The 27,586-nt window shown below is 43.6% G+C and overlaps 2 protein-coding genes across 2 annotated transcripts; both read right to left on the bottom strand.

The window, feature by feature from the left end:
• Positions 1-1,460: 1,460 nt before the first annotated feature.
• PPP1R27 (protein phosphatase 1 regulatory subunit 27) lies at positions 1,461-13,631 on the bottom strand. The gene is made up of 3 exons (XM_075279359.1): positions 13,240-13,631; positions 10,803-10,953; positions 1,461-4,414 (listed from the first exon to the last, which is right to left on the bottom strand). The coding sequence occupies exons 1-3, from the start codon at positions 13,406-13,408 to the stop codon at positions 4,291-4,293; spliced, it is 444 nt and encodes a 147-aa protein (XP_075135460.1). The 5' UTR covers positions 13,409-13,631; the 3' UTR covers positions 1,461-4,290.
• A 5,113-nt stretch (positions 13,632-18,744) lies between these two features.
• On the bottom strand, positions 18,745-27,586 carry LOC142209071 (protein disulfide-isomerase-like). The gene is made up of 11 exons (XM_075278015.1): positions 27,448-27,586; positions 23,290-23,496; positions 22,771-22,904; positions 21,506-21,643; positions 20,144-20,248; positions 19,855-19,980; positions 19,499-19,699; positions 19,266-19,386; positions 19,009-19,190; positions 18,841-18,924; positions 18,745-18,765 (listed from the first exon to the last, which is right to left on the bottom strand). The coding sequence occupies exons 1-10, from the start codon at positions 27,584-27,586 to the stop codon at positions 18,853-18,855; spliced, it is 1,425 nt and encodes a 474-aa protein (XP_075134116.1). The 3' UTR covers positions 18,745-18,765; positions 18,841-18,852.

The raw sequence follows: 27,586 nt of genomic DNA, 5'->3' as shown, positions 1-27,586 counted from the left end.
TATCTCGATGTGGATGAGCTTGTCAGACCTGTTCAGTCAGGATCCTGCTCCCTTCCCGGTGGTAAGCTATTTCCAGGCAGGTATTGCTCCATGTCTGAGTCAGTGTGTATTTCAGACCCAGTTCCTGACCTTGTCTTTGACCCTTCTTCAGTTTGTTCCCTGGCTCTGGTCAGACTCCTCTAGCCATTGACCTTGACTTTGTACCGAACTCTGACCTCGACCTCTCTCTCTCTCTGCATCTAGTGTTATCTACCTGACTAACCATAAGTTTATTCTAGCGTTCGGGTTTCTGTTCTTCGAGTCTGCTTACCCTATCTGTTTAAAAAGTAGTTACCCCCGGAACCCCATAGACTATAATGGGGTCCTACTTGCAGTCTATGATTGACAACTCTTGGCTAGTCCTTGTCCACACCTTGCATTATGTTGCGCTACCACCACCAGTTCAGGAATAGTTTGGGGATCGTGTCATTGAGAATCCCTGCAGGGTGTATTAACCCTTTAACCTTTGTACAGGGATCTGGGCTTCACTGCAGGGTAACAAAATTCTCAATTTTTGGTGCATGGTTAGTTTTGATGCTTTGCATCCCACACACTTTTCGGTTAAAAGAGTGCAATCTCCTGAGCCAGAAAATTTGTCAAAATTTACACCACAAAATGGCCTACATTGTGGCCCAAATCAATGCCGGCGCCTTCTGGTGCACGTAAGGAAGTAGATGTGTCTTATTTATTAAAGGGGACATGTAGGGAACGATAAGGGTACGTTTACACGTGGTGTTTTGGACCGGAACCTGAGGCGGCCTCTGTCTCAGGTTCCGGTCCAAAATATGGGTAGCTACGACTGGATGCCAGTGCAGTGCACCGGCATCTAGTCGCGCACTCCGCTCCGGATTAGGCCCAAATGAATGGGCCTGGTCAGGAGGAAGGTGTCTTCAGGTGGATGTGGTGAGGCGAATCCGCCTGAAAGAATGAGCATGTCCGTTCTTTTTTCCGGGAGCCGGAATAAACGGCTCCCGGAAGAAAGAACTGACCGGCTCCCATTGATTTCAATGGGAGCCGTCTTTTTTGGTCAGGATTTTGAGGCAGATACAGACTCCCCGTGTGAACCCAGCCTTAAAGGGGACATGTAGGGAACTATAAAGGTTACCAGTGTATTCCCTGCCCTGCCCTAAGCTTTATTACAAACATACTGTATATACCCCAATGATTACTGCCGCTCCAGCTCTATGTGATGTCACTGACTCAGCTCTACTCCTGCTGCAGGTTCCTAGAGTAGAGCAGAGTCAGTCAGGTGACCAGACGGGATCAATTTGGGACAGAATAATCCCTTTAAGATGCATGCCCCCTGATAAATTAGTCATCTCTCCACCCAGAGGACACACAGGGGATAAAGACTAGCGTTCCACCCATAACCTATGCAGATTTCAGTAACATTACTGAATATTATATATATTCTCACTCTGTTGTGAATTCAGCAGGGTGCACACATAGGCAGATTTATTAAAATAAAAAGGATATACTTGTACCAAACAGATGTTTTTTTTTTCAGGTTTTTGGGTCATTACTTGTAAATTCTGATTATAAAATAACATGTTAGAACTATGCACTTTACAAAATAAGCACAAAGACATAAACTACTACAGTGGCGAGATACGACCCTTGCCCGCCATTTGACGAATAAAGCTGGCCATGCACATTTGGGGGGTTTGGCGGCCATCGTGCGTTCACACGAACGATCCCATTATCAAATTTTTCAATTAAACTGGCCAATCGGAGGACAAAATACAAGAATGGGGGATCGGAATCAGAGATGTGGCGTCGGAGTCAGAAAAACGTTTCCGAACTTTGATCATAGGTGTCAGCCATTTATGAAAGAGTCAGAGAGGGGCTGTGGAACAACAGAAAAGTTGGGGTTGGAGTTGGTGATTTGGCCTACCAAGCGCAAATTGGTTGATATTAGATGTTTTTGTATGATCATGCCAAACAATGATATTTGTGAATTGTGAATATCCAACACTGTCAATCTTCTTTTGGCAGATGTGATGTTGTTCACAGTTCACTGGCCACACACATCAGATTTTGTCATACAATCCCATCACCATTCGCAACGTTCGGTGAATCTGTGCAAGTTGTCTGATGATCGGTCCATTGATCATTTCAGCCATCAGCCTAAAAAAATCTGGCAGTCTTTTCGCGTCATCTAGATGTCTGGACGTCGGCCAGAATGGCCAAAATCACCCATTTCTGGTGTGGTGGATCAGCTGTATTTTCATGACCGATCATAGGATGCCGAAAGTCTGATGTGTTGGCCACATTGGTGAATGTTACCAGTTTGGACCCCAGCAGGGTCTAGATGGACCTATAAGTAGTGCGTTTCCACCCAACTTTTCAGGAGAGTGAACCACCCAGCCTATCCACAAGACACATGTTAAATTTATAATACGGGAGGAGGGATCTAAAGCCCCATTCTGGAGGAATCTAAATAGAGCACAAGAGTCTATGGGATTGACGGAAGTAGCCCAAAGATAATCCCTTTAAGAAATTACATTCTTTCCACCTGCAGCCTATCTTAAGGGGATCTCCGTATATACCCATACATACTAGTCCTGAGTTTGAGGAGCTTATGGTGGCCGCTGAAGACATAAACATTTTATCGGTGAACTATGGCCTTGCGATGTCTTACAGCAAATCTGAAGATGTTTTATAAAATTATTACAGAATTCTAAATCTATTTCTATCAAAATTAAATTATATGTACAGTTTAGCCATTTGCCGCCAGCCTAGATCATAAAATTAACCCCTTCAGCACCCTAGAGCACCAGGAATATTAGGCGTTAACCTATAACCATCCTAAGCAACACCAATATTACATTAAAGGGGTTATCGGGACTAAAAATATCAATAACGTATTCTAAGGAACGTTCAGATTGGCGATGATCCAACATCCGGTGCCAGCCATTCTTACCTGCTGATATATAGTGACTGTAACAGGAAGCAGATAGCTCCGTTCTCAGTTTAGTGGCTGATCGGAGTCACTGCAGTTTAGTTCTCATTCAAGTGAATGGGAGCTGATCTGCAGTACCTAATCTGGCCACTACACAGAGAACGGAGCTGTCCGCTTCCTTCTCCTTTCTCTGTATATCAGCTATAAAAACAGCTGATCGGTGGGGGTCACAGGTGTTGGACCTCCATGTATCAGAACTATCCGTAGGATATTTTTAACCCAGAAAATCCCTTTAACCCTGGTATTACCTTAGACCAGATATTAAAGTGTATCTGTCCTTTTGTAAAACTTTAGACATGTTATAAATTGTGATGAGTGGGAGTCTGGGGTGCTAAAACTAAGGGGCAGAAGAGTTCAGCAAAGCGCTGTGCCCCTCGGAGACCCAATACAGATGCATATGAGCCTTTACACCGCTTGGTCTTCTCTCAGTAAATTCAGGTACATCAGAAATGGAGGGGCTCTGTATTTAGCTGAGCGCTTCTGCCCCTTCTTACCGATTAGTGAGGGTCTTAGCACCTGAATGACATCTCAAAAGTTTTAGAAAATGACAGGTAAGTAGAGATGAGCGAACACTGTTCGGATCAGACGATCCGAACAGCACGCTCCCATAGAAATGAATGGAAGCACCTGTGACGCCGGCCGGCCACCGGCAAAGGTTCACAGGTTCTTCCATTCATTTCTATGGGAGCGTGCTTTTCGGATCGGCTGATCCGAACAGTGTTCGCTCATCTCTACAGGTAAGTATTAACCTCTTAACAGTAGGTTGGCTATAGTTCCCTTCATGTCTATGGCCAGCGTACATTTCCAGATACTCTATACAATGCTGAAGCTGCTCTTTTAATAGGACATCACAGACTATTTAAACACATGGCTATATATATATCTATATCTATAGATATATATATAAGTATACATAGTATGTACATTCCAAGACACTTTCGAACACAAACATACACAGCCCTGTACACAAGGAAGAGTAATGTCATCTGTCCTGTTTTCTAGCACCTCCAAGATCAGCCTCTTCTGTACCAGTAAAAAGTCCACAGATGGTCACCCGGAATCCAAACAGGCTTCCCATTTGGCGATAAAGATCAGTGTTGCCCCGTCACCATCTTGTCCAGTATTTGAGTGACCGTAGCCGGACATGAAACTCCTCAGGCATGAGATAGATTGAGAAGGTGAGAGCTCAGGAAGAAAAATCTCTGCAGTCTGCATTCTCTCACCTCAAAGGATCAGCAAAGATTAAAATTGGCCACCCTGCCGGGGCCAGCGTACAGGTCAAAGGTTGGTCAGTCGCCATCCTTGGTCGAGAAAAGCTGCACCAGCTCCTCGCAGTCAGAGTCTATCAGTTCGCATGGCTTCTCTCCCTCGCTGTTCACGACATCTTTTTCCGCTCCGAGAGAAAGTAGGTACCTGGGTGGAGACAGAAAGAAAACGTTAGATAATATCCGACGGTTCCATGGGCGCTCCAGTGACAATGATTCTTGGGACTCACCCACCAACAACCTATAGGAAATAAAAAGAAGTACCCTTCAAATTTGGAAGTCTTTTGCTAGACCAGGGGTCAGCAACCTTTGGCTCTCCAGCTGCTGTGAAACTACAACTCCCAGCATGCTCCATTCACTTCCATGGGTGTTCCAATAACAGCAGAGCAAGTATGCATGCTGGGAGTTGTAGTTTTACAACAGCTGCAGTGCCAAAGGTTGCCTACCCCTGTGCCAGACAATAATTGTGTTAGATGAGTGATGTGTATACAGCTATGGGAGCCGCCATGATGTGGCTCCCCTTCCAGTCCGCATGTTATGTGATTTTCTAGCAGCCATAACATAAAAATAAAAGCCTATACCATGCCCACATCCCAGGTTCTAGCCCGCTCCTGGTGACACAACCATATTGGTTAAAAAAAAATAAAAAAATTCACCTCGCCGATTCCCCACCACTGCTATTTTGATGTTTTTTGGGGGCACCCGCTGCTCTTTTGGTCCCACTTGAACATACTGGACGTGATGGCTCTGACAATCACTGGTCATCATGGAGAGCCACCTCCATCAGTGATTGGGAAGAACCAGCAAGTACGGCAGTAGTCGGGGAACCGGTAAGCAATGCTTATTTTATTATATGAACCCACTCTCCCCCATTTCTAATATTATCCCCCCCTGAATAACCTGTTCATTTTTTTTTAAGAGGTTCTTCACCTGCTCCCAGCAACAATAATCCAAATCTTACTTGGACCTAAAATAGAGTGCCCTAATACTGCAGTCGGAGTGAAATGACTTGGCATGGCTGCTGCCAAGTTGCTTTTCCTCTTCTCTGCTGCCAATCCAACTGAGCTGATCAGCTGGCTCATTCCCAGTCTTTAGGGACATGCTTTACAACCATAGTCTGTTAATGGGGCGTTCAGGCACATCCTTAGCGTCTCAAATTACTCGGCTCAAGGCAGATTTGCCACTTAACCCGAGGGCAGATCAAGGGCAACATGGCTTGGCAGGACTTAAACCATGAATTTCTCTGGCTATCACTCCCACATTAACCATAATTTTGTGTAACTATATTTAGGCGGAGAACTTTAAATGGATCATCACAATCCCTTCTTAAAATGATGCCATGATACCGGGTTAGTGCATACATTTATGAAAACGAACATGGCTGTTTGTTTAAAAATATGTTCAAGTAAGATAAGTCACTAATACATTCTCTGAAGATACTTCCATACGTCCATGGTCATTCTCTTGCTTCTGTCTTTCTTCTGTGACATCCTGTACCTGTACATGTGGCCATCTTCCCTCTCCCTGATGCACCTGACACATGTACATCACATGCCTCTTATCGCCACTGCTCCCTGGCCCTATGTCTTTCTTCTTTGGTGGGATTGTGTTTCACAAGCTGGGCATCCATAATGCCTCCTACATCAAGCCCTAGCTAATTCAAAACTCATGTGTTTCTCTTCCCTCTCCCTGAGGTACCTGACACATATATACAGTATCACATGTCTCTTATCTCCATTGCTCTCTAGCTTTCCCACTCCTTCTCTGTCTCTGGAAAGATTGTGTTTCCCAAGCTGGGTAGCAGATAACTAAGAGTCAGTGAACAACAGAATAACAGAGACAAAAGGTAGTAATTGCAATACTACCTTATAAAGAGTAATAAAGCAGCGTGATGCAGCTGTAAATAGAGCCATTGTTTGTAAGGGAAGAAGAATTATGGGAATTGTATTCCTAAACACCTGTAAAAACTCCTACAGCAATTCCTGGCTGCATCAGAACTCTTAACAGGTGGTTAGCTTCCCTTTCAATGATGTACCGGAAAAATGTATATCAAATGGCTCTTATCTTCAATGCCCTCTAATTCTCCCACTTCCTTTTCTGTCTCTAGAAAGATTGTGTTTCCCAAGCTGGACTATTATAGAGTTGCATGCAAATGTTTGTGAGAGGAGTAATAGAAACTGTAGTCTTTTCCATAATGCTTCCAAGAGCAAATGCTGGCAAATGCCTGTATTGAACTACAAGAGCAAGAGCGACCTCCCATAAATGGCCGCCAGCCAGCATGCGCAGTCGGCTCTACTAGTGTCTCACTGGCAGAGCCAACTGCGCAGGCGTCGGAGGTGACGCAGAAGGAAGACGACGAAAGAAGGGGAGGATCCAGCCGAAGATAGAGGCGTCGCTGGAGTGTGTTCTCGAGCAGCAGTGGGGACGCCCCCATCACATTTTTAGCGCTGGGTCCCGCCCCCATCACTGCAAGAGAAATTATTTGCATACTGGTAAAAACCGGTATTTCTAAGAAACGGCGCAGCGGAGATCACATCTAAAGGTAAGAGACAAATAGACTTTCTAAAGGCTATTCTGACGTGTGATCGCCAAAAAAAATAATTTCATAGGTAGAATCCCTTTAAGCTATACTTTTAACATGTGTTTTCCCTAATGCACATCGAACATGCCTCTTTATCTCTGCTGCACCTTGGAACTTCCTCTTCCTTCTCTGGCAGGATTGTGTTTCACATGCTGGGCTAATGAAAATGCAGAGTAAGCAACAGAACAGCCAAGCAGAAACAGAGTAATTACAGCACAACCCTACCTGTACAAGGACGGCATGTAGAGAGCTATGATTAGAGGCCATCCTTATAAACTGTAAAAGGGAAGCATGCTGGCAGGTGTGAATAGAGGAACTTCCTGTGAGAGGGGAGAGGTATTATGGGAATAGTAATCCTTAACCTTAATAATACCTCCCACAACAAGCCTTGGCAGCATCAAAACAACAGTGCTGCACAGAGATGTACAAAATAATAAAATCCAAAATAATCTGTCCCTAATAGATCTGTCCCTGATATATCCATTGCAGTCTCAGGCCTTACTATAACTCCTAGGCAGTATGCCCGCTGCCTCGGGGTCATGTTTGACGCAGACCTTTCCTTCACCCCTCATATTGAATCACTCGCACGTTCATGTCACCTCCACCTCAAAAACATCTCCAGAATACGCCCTTTCCTTACCAGAGATACACTAAAGACACTTATTGTCTCTCTGATTCATTCTCTCCTTGACTACTGTAACTCCTTACTAATCGGTCTTCCCCTCACTAAACTCTCCCCTCTACAATCTATTCTGAATGCAGCGGCCAGGCTCATCTATCAGGCGAGACGCTACAGCGACGCCTCTGGTCTGTGCCAGTCACTACACTGGCTGCCTATTCATTATAGAATAAAATATAAAGTTATCACCCTTCTCCACAAGGCTCTCCATAATGCCGCCCCTCCATACATTTCCTCCCTCATCTCTATCTACCGCCCAAACCGTGCTCTCAGTTCACTCAATGACCTAACACTTACATCCTCTATTATCAGAACCTCCCCCGCTCGTATACAAGACTTCTCCCGAGCTGCACCACTTCTCTGGAATGCTCTACCCCGGACAATCAGATTAACTCCCAATTTCTACAGTTTCAAACGCAAACTAAAGACGCATCTTATCAGAGAGGCCGATCACAATTCCTAATGTAAACCCTTCCATACTATAATTAGAATCCCCAAAATTTAACCCTCCTCTGTCCCCGCTCCCACACTACCCCACATGATATGTCTTTTCAGGCTAACTTTATCTGTCCAAGCTCCATCCACAAGTTACAGGACACCACTAGTGATGGCTCATAAAGTTTTGTTTGTGTAATGACAGTCACCTCTATTACAAAATTGTCTGACTACTGTATAAGCAATGCCGCGCCTGCTACCTCTTGTGTCACCCCCTCTACCTCATAGATTGTAAGCTCTTGTGAGCAGGGCCCTCAGTCCCATTGTGTGAAATGACTTTCTTTGTAATGTATCTTTCTGTCTGTATCTGAACCCTACAAATTGTACAGCGTTGCGGAATATGTTGGCGCTATATAAACAAAATTTATTATTATTATATTATTGGTTATAAACTACGCTGCCATCATCTGATGAGCATTCACACATACATATACCGTAGGTATTTTTGTATATTTTCTATAATCTTGTATGTTCTGGATGGTAAAGCGCTGCCAGCTCTGGCAAAAAAGAAACCCCCAAAAGATTGGGCATAGCGAAATCGAGCAGCCCGCTTCTTCTTTACCTGACATTAGTCATTGGATGAGATAGATAGTTAGATAGTCCTGCCAATATATATCTTATACTGTATATACTTTAAATATATCTTAGGGTTTGACAAGTGAAAACGTATACGGCGTTCACTAGAGGGCACTGTCTAACCGGAGCTATGTCTACTCTGTATTAACATGTGATTGACTTGGAGAAGGAATAGGAGAAGGGGGAAGGAATCGCACCCGGCATTTTAAGAAGCAGAAAGGTATGCACAGCCTATTCTTGAAACTACGACTGGTCTTAAGCAGAAGACTATCATGTGATGCAGCAGAAGGAGCCTAACATATGATCTCACCTCCCGCAGCCTATGAAGGTGTCACCCACATTACACGGGTTGTAATGAATCCCTCCGTATACACTTGTCGCATTAGATTATAATTGATACCATTGCTATATTTGATAACTCTACGTGCAAAGTCTCCGAATTACAATGTAAAATGTCACATCCGTAGATCTAGTCAAATCCTATAGTTAGGAATTGACGTGTATGACACACTTGGCGACAATTTGGTTTTTAATCAATTTATTTTATTTTTAAAGAAAAATCTTATTAATACAGCAAGAGATTTATCAAACTGAAAGAGAAACTGCTTTTGCAATCACAGTGCAGCTTTCAATTCATAAGCTACTCTTGAAAAATGAAAGCCGTGCTGTGATTGGCTGCTAGGGGCAAATATTGCTTTGTACAGTATTACATCTACCTCACTGTATCTTGACTGTTACCAAGTTACGTTCTCATTTGCTCTCAACATAGTGTGAATTGAGCTCAATTCTGAAGAGTTAGGTCAAGTCTGACAAACTTATTGCTAGGGTCATACTAACAACACACCATTGTTAAGCAATGAGTCCCTAGTAATCAGCTTGTCCATACTTGACAACTTTCTTGGAAGTTCCTGAAATGAGGTTTGACCTCCCAGAATATCCCGGGCCACACCTCTCACTGCGCCCCCTTTCAGGTTGTTGAGGCAATGTTAAAAAAAAAAATTGTGCAAATTTTTGGTGCCTTCAAAATTCTTCTTCTTACGTGTCTCATTTCCCATTGTTATGACTAGGGTGCAAACCCAGGTACCAACAGAAAATAGGTTCCAGGGGCAACACGGTGGCTCAATGATTAGCACTGATTCCAGCCTTGCACCGCCGGAGTCCTGGGTTTGAATCCCGCCAGGAACAATATCTGCAAGGAGTTAGTTTGTTCTCCCCGTGTTTGTGTGGATTTTCCTCCCATTCTACAAAGACGTACTGATAGGAAAAAAAATGTACATTAAAGAATAGAAAACAGGTTCTGCACTATTATAGGCCCAGATATTGCAAAGGGTTTAGAGCAGTGGTTCTTAACCGGGGTTCGATCGAACTCTAGGTCATATGCACGGTTCAATTTGTGTACCAGTAAAAAAAAACATATACCTATGTCTTGAATTTGGAAAAAAATCATATCACTAAAGAAGAGTTCGGTGAATATTCATATGAAACTGGTGGGTTCGGTACCTCAAACAAGGTTAAGAACCACTGGTTTAGAGTCACCTGCGTCTGGATCCTTACTCTGCTCAGAAAACAGGGATTGGGTGTCAGATCCCCATTGACATTATATTAATGACTTGTCTTAAGAGTAAAAAATTTACTTGGACAACCCCCCCATCGCCTCACAGTCAAGTGAAACTGAATCTAATAAAATCATGGATACCAAGGTCTTACACGACCGTATTGGTTTTACGTTCCGCAAGTTGCTGATCAGCAACACTACTATTTTACTGCAAATAGACATTCCGCAGATGTCCGTGCACTGCCGCACGCACCCATAGAGTTCTACGGGCGAGTCCGTGCAGTGCTGTGAATTCACGGCCTTTGCGGACCTCGGTCACGGCCCGGCACACCACGGATAAAATATCCGGTAGTGTAAGAGGCCGCACTGAATGTAATGTGACCATTTGCGGGCTTAAATTACGGTCGTATGAGACCAGCCTTACTGTATATGTCCCCTTCTGACTCTATTAGGGGTGCGTCTGTCAAAAATATTCATACATAGCACTATGTTACAATATAGACTATAACTCAGAACCCGTCTAAGATACGTAATAAAATGTATCGCAGATTTTCTCCGTTTTTTCTGTAGCTATAACCATATATAAGTTGCACAAACAAACTTCACGTAGTTGTTTAGCAGATGTAGTCGTAGTCATGATGTTACTTTACCTGGCAATGTGCGGATGTGCATCACTACATGCCATATGCAGGGGAGTCCAGCCATTTTCATCCCTCTGTTCTATGTCTGCTCCGTATTTCACAAGCAGCTTCACACATTCTAGATTCCCAGAGAGGACAGCTTCGTGCAGAGCACCCATACCTGAGGATTGGAAACTAGCGTCAGCCGCAAACATTCAACCCCTTCTTTTCATATATTACATAGAATTTTCTCATATTCAACACCAAAATGTAATATGTAACACTTAAAGGGATTTTCCAGTACTAAAATATTCATAACCCATCCTCAATATGTCCTCAGATTGTTGGGGTCCGACAATTAGGCATATGAAGAAACTGCAGCTCTTAGATAAGTCACTCTGCCTCCTCTTCCTCACCCACTTTTACAGGTAGTTACTTGCACCATAGAGGCTGGCAGACTATGGTAAAGTGAAAATCGTGCTTCATCCAAACATGTGGTCCTGAGTCGGAACCCCTAAGCTTGCTGCCTAAAACCCCTGTAGTAAGTAACTATTCAAAAGCTCCCTGAACAATCCCTTTAAATAAGACTTTGCTCCAAAGAGGTAAAGTCACCAATAAAAAAATATAACATGACCTCTGTAGAACCCCGATTCTGCTTCGGTCAGCTGATCTGTGGGGTCCTTGGTGTCATACCCCCATATGCTAAATATTGGAGACCTATTTTAAAGATAGAATAGGGGAAAATTCCTTTTAAAGGGGTTGTGTGACATGTATTTTTATTGTTTAACAGTGCTGCTAAGGGGGCCATGAACCTATAAAAAAAACGTTACTCACCTCTCCCCGATTCTCCAACAGCAACAGGTCCAATCTTCGGTTTACAGGTTTCCCCGACGACGTTAGCAGTGACATCCTATTTGTACCTGCGGTGGCCAATCACGGGCCTCAGAGGTGACCTCTTCACAAACGGCAAGTGAAGAGGTCACCGCTTTGGCCTATGGCTGACTGTAAACCAAACACCAGACCTCCCACCAAGAGAAACGTAGGATCGAGGAGAGGTGAGTAATGATTTTTTTGTTTTATGTTTATAGCTCCTTCAGCAACCTTATTAAACATTAAAAAAAGTATGTTGGACAATCCCTTTAAGCAACCCTTCAGTTCGCAGAGTGTCTCAGACTTCCAAAGCTTATCGTAGTCTGAAACACTCCGGCCTATTTATGGATGGAGTAGTTTAGAGAAGTTGGTGGCCAATATACAGGAATAGAAATGGGACTGAGAATAGGAGGAATATGCCAAAAAGAATAATAAAGGAGTGCACTGGGTATTTTATACATCAATTATCCATGTATTGTGAAGGAGAGGGCTGTATTGAAGAGTCTTTTTGAATATTTTTACATCCGACAGGGGCAGCTATACCATGTGCAGCCATGTGCCCCCAAACATGGTGTCATCACAAGGCATAGAGTCTATATCCTACGTGTAAACGCTCCTTACACCACCATCCTATAGTCCAGGGGTAGGGAACGTACGGCTCTCCAGCTGTTGCAAAACTACAACTCCCAGCATGCATATTTGCTCTGCTTGTCTTGAAACTCTATGGAAGTGTATGGAGCATGTTGGCAGTTGTAGTTTCACAGCTGAAGGTTCTCTATCCCTGCTATAGTCTAATGCATTGGACATTGCAGTAAAAACCTATGCACATGGCCACAAGAGAACTCAACACATTCAGACTGTAGCTCCATGCATAGTGAATGATTTCCCCCAAAATAGAACATTTACCCCTCAGATTCCATATTCTTGTTAAACCTAAAATGGATTGCCAGTATCCAATAGGTTTAATTTGGTTGCAGGCGATGGGGATAAATATCTGCAGAGTGAGATCCATCTTCCTGCTGCGATTGTGGGGGCTCTGGGGGATTGTATAAAAGGGTCATCGCTGAGCCCCAACGATCACTAGAATAAAATTTGAGAGCCCCCAATTGCTCTTCACCACAAAGGAGCAAGTCAAATGGAGGGATGCCAAAATAGCATATTATATACCGTAATTCTATGGAGGGGGGTTTGCAAACTGCAAGGTATACTGATGAGCACAAAAATTCTGGAGCTACCGGATCAGTAGTAAACACTATATCCAAAAGTGGTGCAAACTCTTAAAATGCACTATATAACCATACCGTACTCAAATTTTCGGAATTGGGCTTGGTGAATTATAAAAAATTGTGAGGTGTTTTTTTTGTAGCAACGCAACCCGACAACAGCAAATAAACAACTGTCCCTCTTGTCATTGGTGGAGAGGTCCTGGCAAATATGCCCAAGACTGGACAAGTCCCAGGAGACGGGGAGCCATGGCGCATAACATCTCCGGCTATTTTTACTTATGGGTACATCCTTTCCTTACTTGCTCAAAAACTGAGATTTGACTGGAAATGAGCTGGCCTTCTTTATACGCGACAAGACGCAACCCCCTCACCTGTTAAGTAGATCGAATCCAACGTCACCTTTCGAGCTCGTATAAACCTCCCAACTTGCTCCAGGTCGCCCTGTCGTATATGATCCAGAAAAAGCACATCGTTTGGAAACCGCACAGTCCGCGCCGACCTCAGGCTACGTGAAGTCCTGTGGGAAGGGTAGTACCTCATCTTTTTGAGGATGCCGTGATCGGGGGTCGCGGTGGGTGAACTTAGCGCCAGCGCTGTCAATTAAGTTATTTCCACTTGAGCAGAATCAGGTTTGATCTCCTTTCCCACAATTTGGGGTGAATTCCCGAGCCACTGTTAGGGGTCGTAACTCCTGTAACACAGATCCGAATACTGATGACCAATTCCACACATAGAGCGGCGGCGGCGGCGGCACACAAAACCCCCCTTTTTATAGCTCTGCCTTTCCATCTATTTAAGGGACTCTCATCTCATCGCACTGTAAGGCAAACGACCAGTGCAGACGCCCACTGCAGTTCAAGAGAGGCTCATCTTACCAGGTCAACTGATCGTGAGAGCAGCTGCTGCTCCGAGCTTCGCAGGGTCACAAGCAAGATACAAAAAATTGGCTGCAAGTTTAGGGTGGGGAGAGTCCGAGCACAGTACGGTGGTAGACGTGATCAGACAAGATATCTGTCCACCCACCAAGTAGGAAGTTAGAAGGTGTCTCTCTAAATAGGGGTCAATAAACCTAGGGCAGTCCGTCTAGCCAGCTCTGAAATCATACGCATCGCAACGAAGTGCAATGCAAAAGGCAAAAAAAAAAAAATGGCTCCCCTAGTGCCAAGAAAGAAATCTCCCTGCTGACAAATGGTACGTGGTTTAGATTGCAAGACAGATTAGGAAAAGAATTAGAAGACTTTAATGCGGATGACATAAAATAAAAGGACTGCGTTACAAAACTAGTCACATGCAACGTCCAGAGCTGTTGGCGGTAACTGGAACTCCACAACAGAAGTTAAATGGCCGACGACTAGCGGAGAAACTTACAATTATTTTTTGTGAGAATCTGACGGCCATAAGGCTAAATCCTGAAACTTTCAGAAGTGACTAGGCTCTATCTCCGATGGAGAGATGATGGTTGCAAAGAACGTAATGTCTTGTGTTTACTTTGCAACCCCTCTTATGGTTATGGATACGTTCACACAGAGGAATTCGAAGATGATTTTGAGGCGGATTCTGACTCAAATTCAGCTCCGCACTCCTAGCGGAGACAGATGTTGAGTTGTCACGCTGAGAACTCCCAATGTAATGACTGGGAGATGGAAAAATACCAACTGGCCGGTGTGGAATTTAACAGAGAATTTGCACATTCTAAGGGTAAGTTCACGCGTGAGTTTTTTGGACCGGAATTTGACGCAGAGGCCGCCTCAGATTCCGGTACAAAAACGGCTAGCCGCGACTGAATGCCGATTCCGCTCTGGGTTAGGCCCAAATGAATGGGCCTAGTCGGGAGGGAGGTGTTACAAGGCGGATGTCCGTGGCTAAATCAGCCGCGGAATCTGCCTGATGAAAGGGCAGAGCAGGAAAAGACCGGCGCCCATTGATTTTAATGGGAGGCGGTTTTTTTGAGCCGGATTCTGACGCGGATTCCGCTTCAAAATCCGTCCCAAAAAACCTCATCTGAACCCAGTCTAAGGCCCCACATTGCGGAAATGCAGCTTTTTTTTTGTTGCAGATTTTGTTGTGGTTTTTTGAGCCAAAACCAGGAGTGGATTGATCAGTAGGGAGAAGTATAAGAACTTCCTATATATTTCTCATTCCTTTTGCAGCCATTCTTGGTTTTGGCTCAAAAAACCGCAACAAAAAAAAGCTGTGTTTCCAAAACACGGGGCCTTAGCCTAAGATCCCACTTTACGGAAACACAGCTTTTTTTTTTTTTTTTGCAGATTTTATTGCGGTTTTTAGAGTCAAAGTCAAGAATGGATTGAGCAGAAGGTAGAAGTATAAGGGCTAGTTCACATGGGGGCAATGAGGCAGATTTTGACAGCAGATTTCGCCTCAAAATCTTCCACCATACAATGGTGGTCTATGGAGACTGCTAGCTTTTTTTTTTTTCTGCTAGCAGAAAAAAGAAGCGAAATGACCTTTCTTCAGGCGGATTCAGCCTGAGGAAATCAATAGAAGTGAATGGGAGGCAAAAAACGCCTAGCTTTTTTTTGGCAAAAAAAAGCGACTGAAATCGCCTAGCGTTTTTTTTTTTTTTTTTTTTTATACAGTCCATTCACTTTAGGGGAGGGGAAAACCGCCTGGCGTTTTCTGAAGCAGTTTTTAACTAAATCTGCTCCAGAAAAACGCCTCAAGGTCAAAAACCGTCTCCTAATTAGGAAGCTTTTTTTTTCAGGACGAAAATAAGCCAGGAGGTTTTTACGTGTGAACTAGCCCTAAGTACTTCCTATATATTTCCCATTCCTTTTGTGGTCACTCCTAGGTTTGGCTCAAAAAAAAACAACAAACAGCAAAATCTGCAACAAAAGAAGCTGCGTTTCTGCAACATGGGGCCTTAGCCTAAAATGGATTCAATTAAGGAGGACCTTTCACCGATTTGGGCACATGCAGTGTTATATACTGCTGGAAAGCTGACAGTGCACTGAATTCAGCGCACTGTCGGCTTTCCCGATCTGTGCCCCGGGTGAAAAGCTATCGGTCCCGGTACCGTAGCTCTTTACAGTCAGAAGGGCGTTCCTGACACACTGTCAGGTACATCCTTCTTCAAAGCAGCGCCTATCGCACTGTACAGTGTGAGCGGGGAGGAACGCCCCCTCCCCCTGCTCACAGTGCACATCCATAGACGAGTATTATCAGGAGGGGAGGGGGAATTCCTCCCCGCTCACACTGTACAGCGTGATAGGCGCTGCTGTGGAGAAGGACGTACTTGACAGAGTGTCAGGAACGCCCTTCTGACTGTGGAGGGCTACAGTACCAGGACCGATAGCTCTTCACCCGGGGCACAGATCGGGAAAGCCGACAGTGCGCTGAATTCAGCGCACTGTCAGTTTCCAGCAGTATATAACACTGCATGTGCCCAAATCGGTGAAAGGTCCTCTTTAAGCTGAAAAATCCAGTTTCTGAATTTCTAAAGAATTTTTCATTTTCAATCTACAAATTCCTGTATGAACACACCCTTAGACTGAAAGTCAGGTCACCATACATGTTTGATGAATGCCAGTCCAACCTGTCTCCTACTACCTGTACGATGGTATGCTGACTCGGAAGAGAAGGCTCAGGCATGTTGGATTTCAACATGCCTGAGAACCTTTTGTTCTCATGGTAGATAAGCAACCCCCACTGTTGTCTGACTTGGCTAAGTATGCATGTATATGGGGGTGGGTAAATTATAGCTGTTGGTAAACATGTCAGGGCTGGGGAATCTGAGTCAGGGACAGTTTTGAGTGGTCAGAAAACCATTACAAACTGGCCGTAATATTATAATGATATAGTCAGCCAGCTTCCATGATACAGGTAACCCGCCGTGAGTAGGGAGGAGGTGAAAAATGCTGCAAAATAAGAATATTTTTAAAAAGGGTTAATAGTTTAACCCTTAAGTGAAATGTAAATCCCATCAATATTTAGTGTGACGTTTGCCCTTTGCCTTCCACCACTTCTTCTCTGTGCTTGCAGTTTTTGGCAGGGAGGTTGTTCCCGCCGCCATCTTGGAGAACTAAGCAAAGATCTTCTGTGGATGTTTCTTGCTCCAATCCGTTTGTCTCTTCATATCATCCCAGACAGACTAAATGGTGATGAGATCAGGGCTGTATCTGTGGGGGCTGTATCATCACCTCCAGGATTCCTTCTCCAAAGGGCAAAGTTCACATCAAATATGTTTTATAAACTCGTGTCAGTGCTTCAGAACAGAATTCCATTGACTTCAATGGGTTCCGTTTGACGAGCGTAACACATTGAAATCAATGTGTTAAAAAGCCTCCCATCGATTTCAATGTGTAAGACGGAACACATTGAAGTCTATGGGATTCTGTTTTGAAGTGCTGACTCTGACACGTGTTTATGTGTCAGAATGAGCGCTGCATTAAATCGTGTGCACAGGCCCTAAGACTAAGGTGAAAACTGGTTGGGCTCTGACATGTGAATCCTACTAGTGTAAAACAGCAAAGGTGGACTAAACATAATGAGCACACTGACTACAGGTCATCTCGTCCATGCCTGTTCACACATAGGTTCTGTAGGCTTCACATGCAACATGTTTAGTCTTCACTCTGAGACATGTGACCCCAGCCTCCAGGTCATTCTGAATTTGGCAAGGTCACTCACCTCCTTCCACAGCAAATGGCTGCACATGGACAAAGTATGTCTACGATTGTTTATTAGTGTGTGTATATACACGGTGCTGAGTGCGGCTATAGACGTGTCTGCGGGGTTTTTTGCACAGCAAAAAAAAAAAAAAAAAAACTATATAAAGATGTATGTAGATGCAATCACATGACCTGCCTTTCGAAAAACACATTAAATATAAAAATATAGTACGTCACGTGTAGCTAGTATGGCGGACTTCAGGTCTTTAGATATGGTGGTCACTTTGAGATAGAATGGCCACCGGGTCTCTACTGTATAACATTACTCTAATCACACGCATTATTTTAACAGTCCCCGCCATCTCCATACCCTACTACCTTGCCAATAGGTGTCTGAATTTTTATATATTTTTTTCCAACAAATTTCAACTATATAAATTTGATATTTGCCAACAGGACTACAGGAGACCTGTCCTTTTTGCTGCCCACTGAAAAAACCAAGCCCATAAGAGAGACACAGCTTTCCAGTATGTTGTTAAATGTGCCATTACAAATTACATTTTATCCTACAAAATTAAGTTCTCATATGGCTCTGAATGTGAAAACAAAAAAAAAACAAAAAAAAAACCTGCCTAGCCACAATGTGGGGCCTTAGCCTTACAGCTAGATTATTAGATAAGCTCTCAACACAGTCATGACAGCGCAGCCTCTTTGGCGGTATATCTATGGTCTTAGTTTTTTTTTTAATATAAAGCAAAGGATAATCACTGTCCCCATCAGCAGGTAAAGATGGTACTGTCTATAGCGGACAATGTTGGGCAGGTGCTGATGTGGGGAGACCGTACTGTATGTGCAGCTTACATTATGTTGCCCCATTTACTCTCTTAAGATGGAATGGGAGGGACAAGGACAGCCCTTAGGTTCAGGTCACCAGCCAATACATAAATATAGAAAGCAACAAGTACCAAACTTACAGAGAATGCGACTGAAAGTGAAATATATTATATATTTGTATATCTGCATCACAGTGAGAAATAACACTGACCATAAAACAAGGCCAGATCTTTACACACACACCCCCCTCAGAAAAAGGCCCTAATGTACAAATCTGGACGACAAGTGTCACTGTTTTTTCTTCAGAGTTCTAACAAGGATGTAAGCTTTTCTAGAAGTTCTCCCTCTTAAAACTTGGACAGCCAGAAGATGAGCATCTTTGTGGACCTCAAAAGATGCTCAATTGTTTCATCTGGATCGTCAAGGTCCTGCAAACTGAACAAGAGGAATTGGGTAATGACACCACACAGAATATTTGTTGAACACTCAAGAATGTCCAGGCACCCTCACCTCACGGGCAGTTTAGTCCTGGCCACCACTTGTCAAGAAGTTTGAGAGTCTTTCTAACGTTCTCTCCCCGTTGTAGTTGATGATCTAGTAGAGCATGTATTATTAATACCATATAGACTAGCGTACGTGCCCAGAAAACTACATTAATACCTACGGTTAGTCACCTACCTTCCTCTCTGTTCCAGCTGGGAAATATTTCAGAGTGGGGAAGGTTATGATCTTAAAAGCTTCAAGTTCATTGGCCGTGGCATCGATTTTTGCAAGTATAATGTCTAGATGGTCCTTGAACTTCTCGCCCAGTTGGTCCCAGATTGGTGAGAGCAATTTGCAGTGACCACTAAAGGGAGCATCTGAACAGAACATCAGTGTCATTTTAGGCACTCAAATCAGAATCTTGCAGGATTGGACTAGTCGTCTATACTCACAGAAGTTAACAAATACATTCTTCTTCTCATCAAAGGCCACTTCCTCAAAGTTCTTCCCGACCAACACCTTCACTGGGTTTTTATCCCAATCCTCTGGTACATTCTCACTCATAAGATGGGGCTATGTAGAGGGGAGGGGTGCAGTTTTAAACTAGCACATAGTCTAAAGGAAACTCAGACCAGAAGCGGCCCATGTAGACTTCGCCATTCTTACTCAACACAAAAGATTTTACCTTAACTTTGCCAGCCAAGAAACGGTCGCAAAAATCCTTGATGGAGTCAGCGGAGAAGTTGTCAGTTTCTGGTTTGTATTTGGAGATCTCCATATCCAAAACGATCAGTCTAACAGCTGGGCAATCCTCCTTTTTCAATACAAAGAACTCCAGGATATTTTGGTTATCAGGGAGATCGCTATCAATTAAGACAAAGAGGATCTAGGAGAGAAAAGGCAACCATTAAACCCGGTTGGTCAGAATAAGATGAGGTTCTGTGCACAATGTGTTCTATTCTCAAGTCAGAATGATCTGTTTATACCTGACATACCCCTATACAGCAGCACATGTCTGCCAAGGACTACACCAGTGCTTACTTTTCCTTTGAAGCTTGTGGCTGCTTTCTTAAAATTGTCCAGTTTGTCTTGGTAGTCAGATGCACTCTTTGGCAGAAGAAACAGAATTTGTGTCTTAATCTGTCCATCAAAAATCTTTGGTGCAGTCTAGAAGAGATATAAATGGCCATTAAGTCTGATAACTCTGAAAGTCTTGTAGCCAACTTATGAGCGACAGACATAAGTAGTATGAAGTAATCAGGTTTAACACTATAGTGGCTGGACATTGCAGCTACAGATCCAAACAATGTTTAGGAGACAATTCTCTTACCTGATCAGTAAACTCAATGAACACAGGTACCCGGTTGGATTTTATGAAGTTCACGACTTGCTCCTTTGTTGCTTCCCCATCATAGTTGTTCCTGCCTTCATCAAACTGTGAGTGACAGCAGTTACATAATGGACGTGTTAATGAATTTCTAACCAAATGTGAAGACAGACAAGCAAATCCTTACAGTACAACTTAAGACACACACATTGCCAATAGGATTAGTGCTAATCTATACAGATATGCTCTCAAGATAATGTATTCCACTATAGGGAATGTCAATGGGCCAGTTTTGACTGCCATTTGCATAAACAACCCAGGTCGCCAAGTTATAAAGTGACAGCTCGATCAGAAGCCAAACAATACAAGTAAATTGCCCAACTTCCTTTTAGAATAAACTGATACTTCCTACACGTCTCATTTTCCTGATAATGCTTCAGACGTCTGGCTTTTAGGAAATTAAGACAGAGCCATGCTGGAGACAATTTCACGCAGTCACTACATGTACCAAGTCTCAGCTGTTGAAAGATCACATGGTCCTACAACCCCAATGAAGTTGGGACTAGAGATGAGAGAGTAGTATTCGATATAATGCTACGGTATTTGAAATACTCATACTACTCCTATTCGCAGTAAAAATTTGATTCAGAACCAGCATTGATTGTCCGAATGCTACAGTCTACAGCATTCGGCCAATCAACACTGGTTCTGCCAGAGGCTCGTCTGTGAGGAGGCGGAGTCTAAGATCAGACCACAGCAATCTTCACTGTGGTCAGATCTTAGACTCCGCCTCCTCACAGAGGAGCCTCCAGCAGAACCAGCGTTGATTGGCCAAATGCTGTACACTGTATAGCATTTGGCCAATCAATGCTGGTTCTGCAGGACGAGCAAGTTCACATTAGCGTTTGCCTCTTGTCCGGAAGGAGTCCGCAGGAGGACCCCGTCCCCCCGAACAGAATATCAGCGCAACTGCAAGCGCTGTGCAGTTAAAGCGCACAGACCCTATATTCAGCCAAATGGGGAAGGGGAAGAAAAAAAAAAAAAAAATTCGCTCATTTTGATGCCTGGAACACATTCCAAAAAAGCTGGGAAAATTGAGGAATGCTAAAAAAAAAACAAAAAAAAAACACCTATTTGTAGCTTCTACAGGTGAACAGGTTAATTGGAAACAGGTTAGGTATTAAACTGAATGTAGGTTGAAAAGTATTTGCAAATCATCACTCTGTTTTTATTTGTTTTACACAACATCCCAACTTCCTTGGAATTGGTTTGTGGTGCAGTTTCCAATAGATACTGACACCCCAAGTACACAGATTATGAAAGTCCTTTGATATTGGTAGTCTCATAGCCAAATAAAATCCTCACCTTCTTGAAAAGTACAATACTGTCCTTCGCAACTCCATACCTGGAGAAAGCAGCATCGCTAGAAGTGATGCCAAATGGAAGATCTTGCATGGTCTTTGCGGTCTGCAGGAAAGCCTGGGCGAGGTCAGACTCTGGGTCCTGTGGGGGGAGAGAAAACTTAAAGTAAATCACACTTTCCATATCATATGAATGAACAAGGACAGTTCCCATCTATCAAATCGAAAGGTTGCCCTCCATGATGTCCATATGCCCTATAAAAATAGTGCTGAACAGTAGTGGGTTCACACTTACAATGTGGAAACCAAAATGGGGCGAGAGTGTAAGAGAAATCCAATACTTTTATGTCCTCACAAGGTTCAGGGGCATCCACCAGCAATTCAGACTGTCATATACATGTCCGCTGCAATGAACTCTATGGGACTACTGAAGAGAGTATAGCACTTGGTCATATCTGTCAATCTTAAAAACTTTCAATAAAGCAGAAGTCATGTATCTGTGCCACTTCTTTCAACACTTGGTCATGGCACCTCCTCTATCCACAAGATAGAGGGGCTGGTTGACTATAGTAAAGCCAGCCCCCCAAAACACAGGCACCTGTGAGATCAGAGAAGGGAGGCTATGGGGCGTAGCAACCTGTGGGTCAGAATACTGGTTCTGATCACACCCTGGTTCATCATCAAGGGTTAACCGGATCAGACAAGTTAGATTAACTCCCCAGACATTCCCTTTTAAAGAGGACCTTTCACCATTTTTCACACAGGCAGTTCTATATACTGCCGGAAAGCTGACAGTGCGCTGAGTTCAGCACACTGTCGGCTTTCCCGATCTGTGCCCGGTGTGAAGAGCTTACGGCCCGGTACCGTAGCTCTTCTATGGTCAGAAGGGTGTTTCTGACAGTTAGCCAGAGACGTCCTTCTGCCTCGTGGCGCCTATCGCGCTGTAGAGTGTGAGCGGGGAGGAGTTCCTCCCCGCTCCACAGTACAGCGCGATTGGCGCCGTGAGGCAGAAGGACGTCTCTGGCTAACTGTCAGAAACGCCCTTCTGACCATAGAAGAGCTACGGTACCAGGCCTAAGCTCTTCACACCGGGCACAGATCGGGAAAGCCGACAGTGTACTGAACTCAGCGCACTCTCAGCTTTCCGGCAGTATATAGAACTGCCTGTGTGAAAAATTGTGAAAGGTCCTCTTTAAAGGGGATTGTCCAGGATTAGAAAACATGGCTGCTAAATTAAAAAAAAAATAATAATTTTTATGATAATCTTACCTTAAAGAAACCAATAACCACAATTACATTGTCTTCCACCAAAGCACCAACAGCCACCTCATCAGCCAGAGTGGTAGCAAAGGGACCGGTCCGTTCCATCAGCCAATTGACAATATCTGCTGCCTCGCTGCCAGCTGTTATGAGGACACGTATTAGACACTAAGAAGCCCTTGTACATTACCATAACTTTAGTCCATGTACTACAGATCCATGATAAGACATAGCATACGGGCTCATTCACTTCTATGGCTCCATGCACACAGCCATAAACTCATTTTATTTTATTTTTTTGCACCAGATGATTAGTGTGGGAGGACCGAAGCAATAAATATGATGCAAGTCCTATTCCAACTTTTGTCTAGTCAATAGGCAAGTTCTGTTGAGGACAGACTGTGCACAGATACTAACCATGTGCCATCTGTTCCATTTACCACTGCCTGGTAGGCACACACTGTAGAGATGTTTATATTATGGCCCTGAATACTTACACCCCTTATCACAACACGTTTTAGACTTTACCTGAATATTCTTCACGTGAAGGATTGTCCACATTTTTGAAAAATATGATCGTTGGATACTTTTGGACGCCAAACCGTTGTGCCAACTCTGGCTCTTCGGTAGCATCGACCTTAGCCAATCGGATCTTTGAACCTTCCTCTTTTAGTAGATTGGCAGCTGTCTCATATTCGGGGGCGAGGGCCTTGCATTGTTCACATAAGGGAGAACCTGTAGAAAGATGAACATGATCAATAACCTAGACAATATACAGCAGTCACCACCAGCCTCTACTAGCATCAGGGTCACAGACTGCAGAGTCATCTACACGCTGAAGATCATCTATGAATGGTTTGGTTAAAGCTACTATGGCAGAGAACCAGTGCCCGGGCAGACGTGTCCACATTAAACACTCATTAAGAGCATTACACAGAGCGGACATCGCTGGCTTTAGTTTAATGCCTGCTCCTAAAAAAAGGCAGGACAGCAGTTTGTGTATTCCTTAGGGAAGAGACATACCGTAGATCACTACACCACAAATAGCGCCTTTGCAGCATGGACTTAACTAAAGCATTAGCATCAAGTGTCCGGGGCCCACAGAGATTCCTAGTGGCCATACATCTGGGTAAGAGACAGGATTCCAGAAACAGTCCTCTTTACTGCACTTACTACATATGTGCTAGAAGTGTTCACATGGTGTTCTCTGGGACTTGCATATTGAGGACCTATCATAAATCAGTATGTGATTGGCGAGACCCCAACAGCAGGACCCCACAGATCAGATGTTATAAGAGGTAGCAGTGCTGACAATTGCGTCGGCCTCTGTCCTGATGTCAAGCTCATAGTCACAAGAAGAAAAGCTGCAATAACATTCAAGCAATTTGTGTCTGCCCAAAAAAAAAATATATGATTTGATTTCAGGCCCCATGTGATACACCACAAAAAAAAAAAAAAAAAAAAAAAAAAAAAAAAAAAAAAAAAAGCACTGCAGGAAAAACAACAAGGGCAGCAACGCATCCTGGTTCTATTATACCTATATGGAAACCGCTGACATTTCTCTAGGTATAATTGACACGCTGCGATTTCCAAAACCAAAACTGTTTTGGAAGTCGCAGTGTGTCTGCTACGCGTATTTTAGCACAAAATGGGGATGGGATTCTCTAGAGCCTACCGAAATTGCCAGATAAAAATACTACAATCCAACAACATCTTAAGCTAGACATCTGTCGGACCCCATTACAGTCAGCAGTAATTAAAAAAAAATAACCAAAAGTGAACATCAACCTGTGTCATTTTAGTCACATTGGTTATTTTGGTTCGGTTATTACAATACTTGTGAGGTTTGCATGGCGATTTTGTTTGAGACTGAACACGTCCAAACCAAAACGGAGATTATACTCTGAGGTCTCTAATAATAGTTAGAGAATAGTTCTAATAGTTCACATGGGGTTTTTTGGTCCGGCAGCCAGTTGCGCACTCCGCTCTGGATTAGGCCCAAATGAATGGGACTAGTTGGGAGGGAGTGTCTTCAGGCAGATGTCGCAAGGTGAATCCACCTGAAGAATGAGCATCTCACTTATATTTTCAGCAGCCGGAACAAACGGCTCCTGGAAAAAAAGAACTGCCCGGCTCCCATTGATTTCAACGGGAAACGTCTTTTTGGTCAAGATTTTGAGGCAGATAAAAACAGATCATCTGTTTAGGGCTAGTTCACATGGGGTTCCACATGTGCACATTCCATCATGGCTTAACTCCAGATTAGGCCCAAGTGAATGGGCCTAGTCAGGAGGGTGGTGTCACAAGGCGGACGTCTGCAGCTGAAGAATCTGCCCGAAGAAAGAGCAGCTCGCTTCTTTTTGTTCCTGCTCACGGAAAAAGGAAATGACTGGATCCCATTGATTTGAATGGGAGGCTTTTTTAGCAGGATTTTGACGCAGTTTCCGAATCAAAATCCTGACCATTTTGCCCCATGTGAACTAGCCCTTACACAGACATCAATGTTAAAATCCGTTGCAGTCCATTTTTTAAGGACGGACACAAAAGTGTGGTATACTACGTTTTTGGCCCTTCAAAAAAGGATGGACAACAATAGATCTGTTTTTTTTTGTTTTTAACATTGGTGTCTATCTATGGCCATCTGTTTGCATCCGATAAATGAATGTAAAAACCATGATCTGAACAGAGCCTTACTCAACTCTCTCCTGGGCTCCGGCCAGACTCCCTTTTCTCTTCTGTGTGCGACATGGCATTGTAACGCTTGCAACTACGCATCCTAACCCTATATGACCACTGAGGCCCAATCTTAGGCCTCTGAGGTCCTGACATCAGAACCCAGAGTTTAATAGTTTCAGTTTGAATGTATTTGGTCCAAACAAAACTTGCAAGGTTCATGCAGCACATCCTTTAAAATGGAGGTGGGGGGGGGGGGGGGACCAAAATATTTGCCATTAATGGAAGGAAAATGCTCAATCAACATTTTGACTTAGGTCAAAATCAGCCAGCTTTAGTCCCAGGGTCTCTCGGGATTCGTTGCCATTTTTCCGTTCTTTTATTCCTGCAACGGACCAAAGGGTTAATAAAATAAGTAAATACATCTACCTAGTAGCAGAGCTCCACTTTAATAGGGCAGAGCTGCATTACACTGCCCTGGCATCATATCCTGGCCATTATAGGGGATGTCCAAAGTAAACTGTTTTTGACAAGGAGTCTAGGGAAGGTTTTTATAACTACTTCTGCAAGGACGTACAGGCATGTTCAATCAGATTTCAACAGCTGCGCGAAATTATAACGAGGAGTCAGCTGTAACCTCAGCGAGAGCTCCCAGAAAGAGGGAAGGGAAATTACATTCTGTGCCTTCCCAATCGCTCAAAGGACTGCTGTATACATAGCTATTGGCGCCACCATGATGCAGCTGACCTCTGTCCTGGCGTTCACATGGTCCACCAAGTTCAGAGTCTGAAAGAGCTGACCCAGATCAGTTCTATAGAACGGTCAGGAGGCTGTATTCCTCCTGTAACTGGGGTTAAGTGTACCAGCCCCAGTAAATCATGCACAATCAGTTTTAGGTTTACTATCACAGGCGATATCCTGCTGAAGCATGGGAATGTCCTGTCTCTATTCCTCAATGACAGATGGCATTTGTAAGTGGGTTAAAGTACCCGATCTCCAATTGGGGATACTGGCAGTTAATGGGTTAAATAAATGGGGAGAGAAAAAAAAAAAAAAAAAAAAAAATTAGTTGACCACCACAAGTGATCAAAACATTACGGCAAAAACAAATTTCTCCGGCACCTCTCCGATGATAAAATATAACTTTTAATCAGAAAACGTCATAAAATGATAATTTGATGTCGATCACAAAATAAAAAAAAATTATATAATTTTATTATATATATTAATTATATAATTATATAATTTTTTTTCTTTATTTTGTGATCGACATCAAATTTTGTGTCATTTTATGATGTTTTCTGATTAAAAAAGTTATATTTTATCATCGGAGAGTTGCCGGAGAAATTTGTTTTTGCTGTGGCGATATTACACTCAAGGAATAGAGTGTTGCCGTGCACCCCGAAGAATTTAACCATTGAAAAGCCGATGTCTGAAATCAACCTGTGGGTGAGCTGAACCTTTTTGTACCTTTTGATCAAAACATTAGGCTGAGTTCAGATGGTTTTTTTTTTTTTAGTCAGGATTTTGACACAGAATCCACGTCAAAATCCTGACCAAAAAAAAAAACAAAACACACACCTCCCATTGAAATCAATGGGTACCGGTCATTTCCACATGCCCTTACTTCAGGCGGATTCCACAGCCACGGACGTCCGCCTCGCGACACTCCCCGCCAGGCCCATTCATTCGGGCCTAATCCAGAGCAGCGTGCACCTTAATCCAGTCATGGCTAGATGGTTTTTGGACTGAAATCTGAGGTGACCTCCACCTCAAAACCCAGTCCAAAAAAAACCCTTTCAGTCCTCAAAGTCACACATACAAAGAGCCTGACTAGGTGTCTGGTCCTGGACAAGAAGTTGGCCCAGTACTGAAGTGGTTAAGATGGCATCAAGTAAGTCTAAACTTGAAGGGAACGTGACAGGAGCCCAGGGGGTCGCTTACACCCCCAGTACCTCAGCAGATTTGACTCCCCCCCCCTCACAGGCCACACCCCAGTCCCGGCTCACTTACAGAACGCCACCATCAAGTGTTCACTGCAGCAAAGCACCCGGTCAAAATTATTCTTGTTCAGCACCAACACATCGTTTTCTTCAGGGATCAAACCCCCCATAATAAGGGAGTCCCCTACAGCCACCGCGTAAGACACCAT

Source organism: Leptodactylus fuscus, chromosome 6 (genome assembly GCF_031893055.1).
Source record: "Leptodactylus fuscus isolate aLepFus1 chromosome 6, aLepFus1.hap2, whole genome shotgun sequence".
NCBI lineage: Eukaryota > Metazoa > Chordata > Amphibia > Anura > Leptodactylidae > Leptodactylus > Leptodactylus fuscus.
The sequence above is the reverse complement of the archived record's forward strand: the minus strand, read 5'-3'. Positions and strand labels throughout refer to the sequence as shown.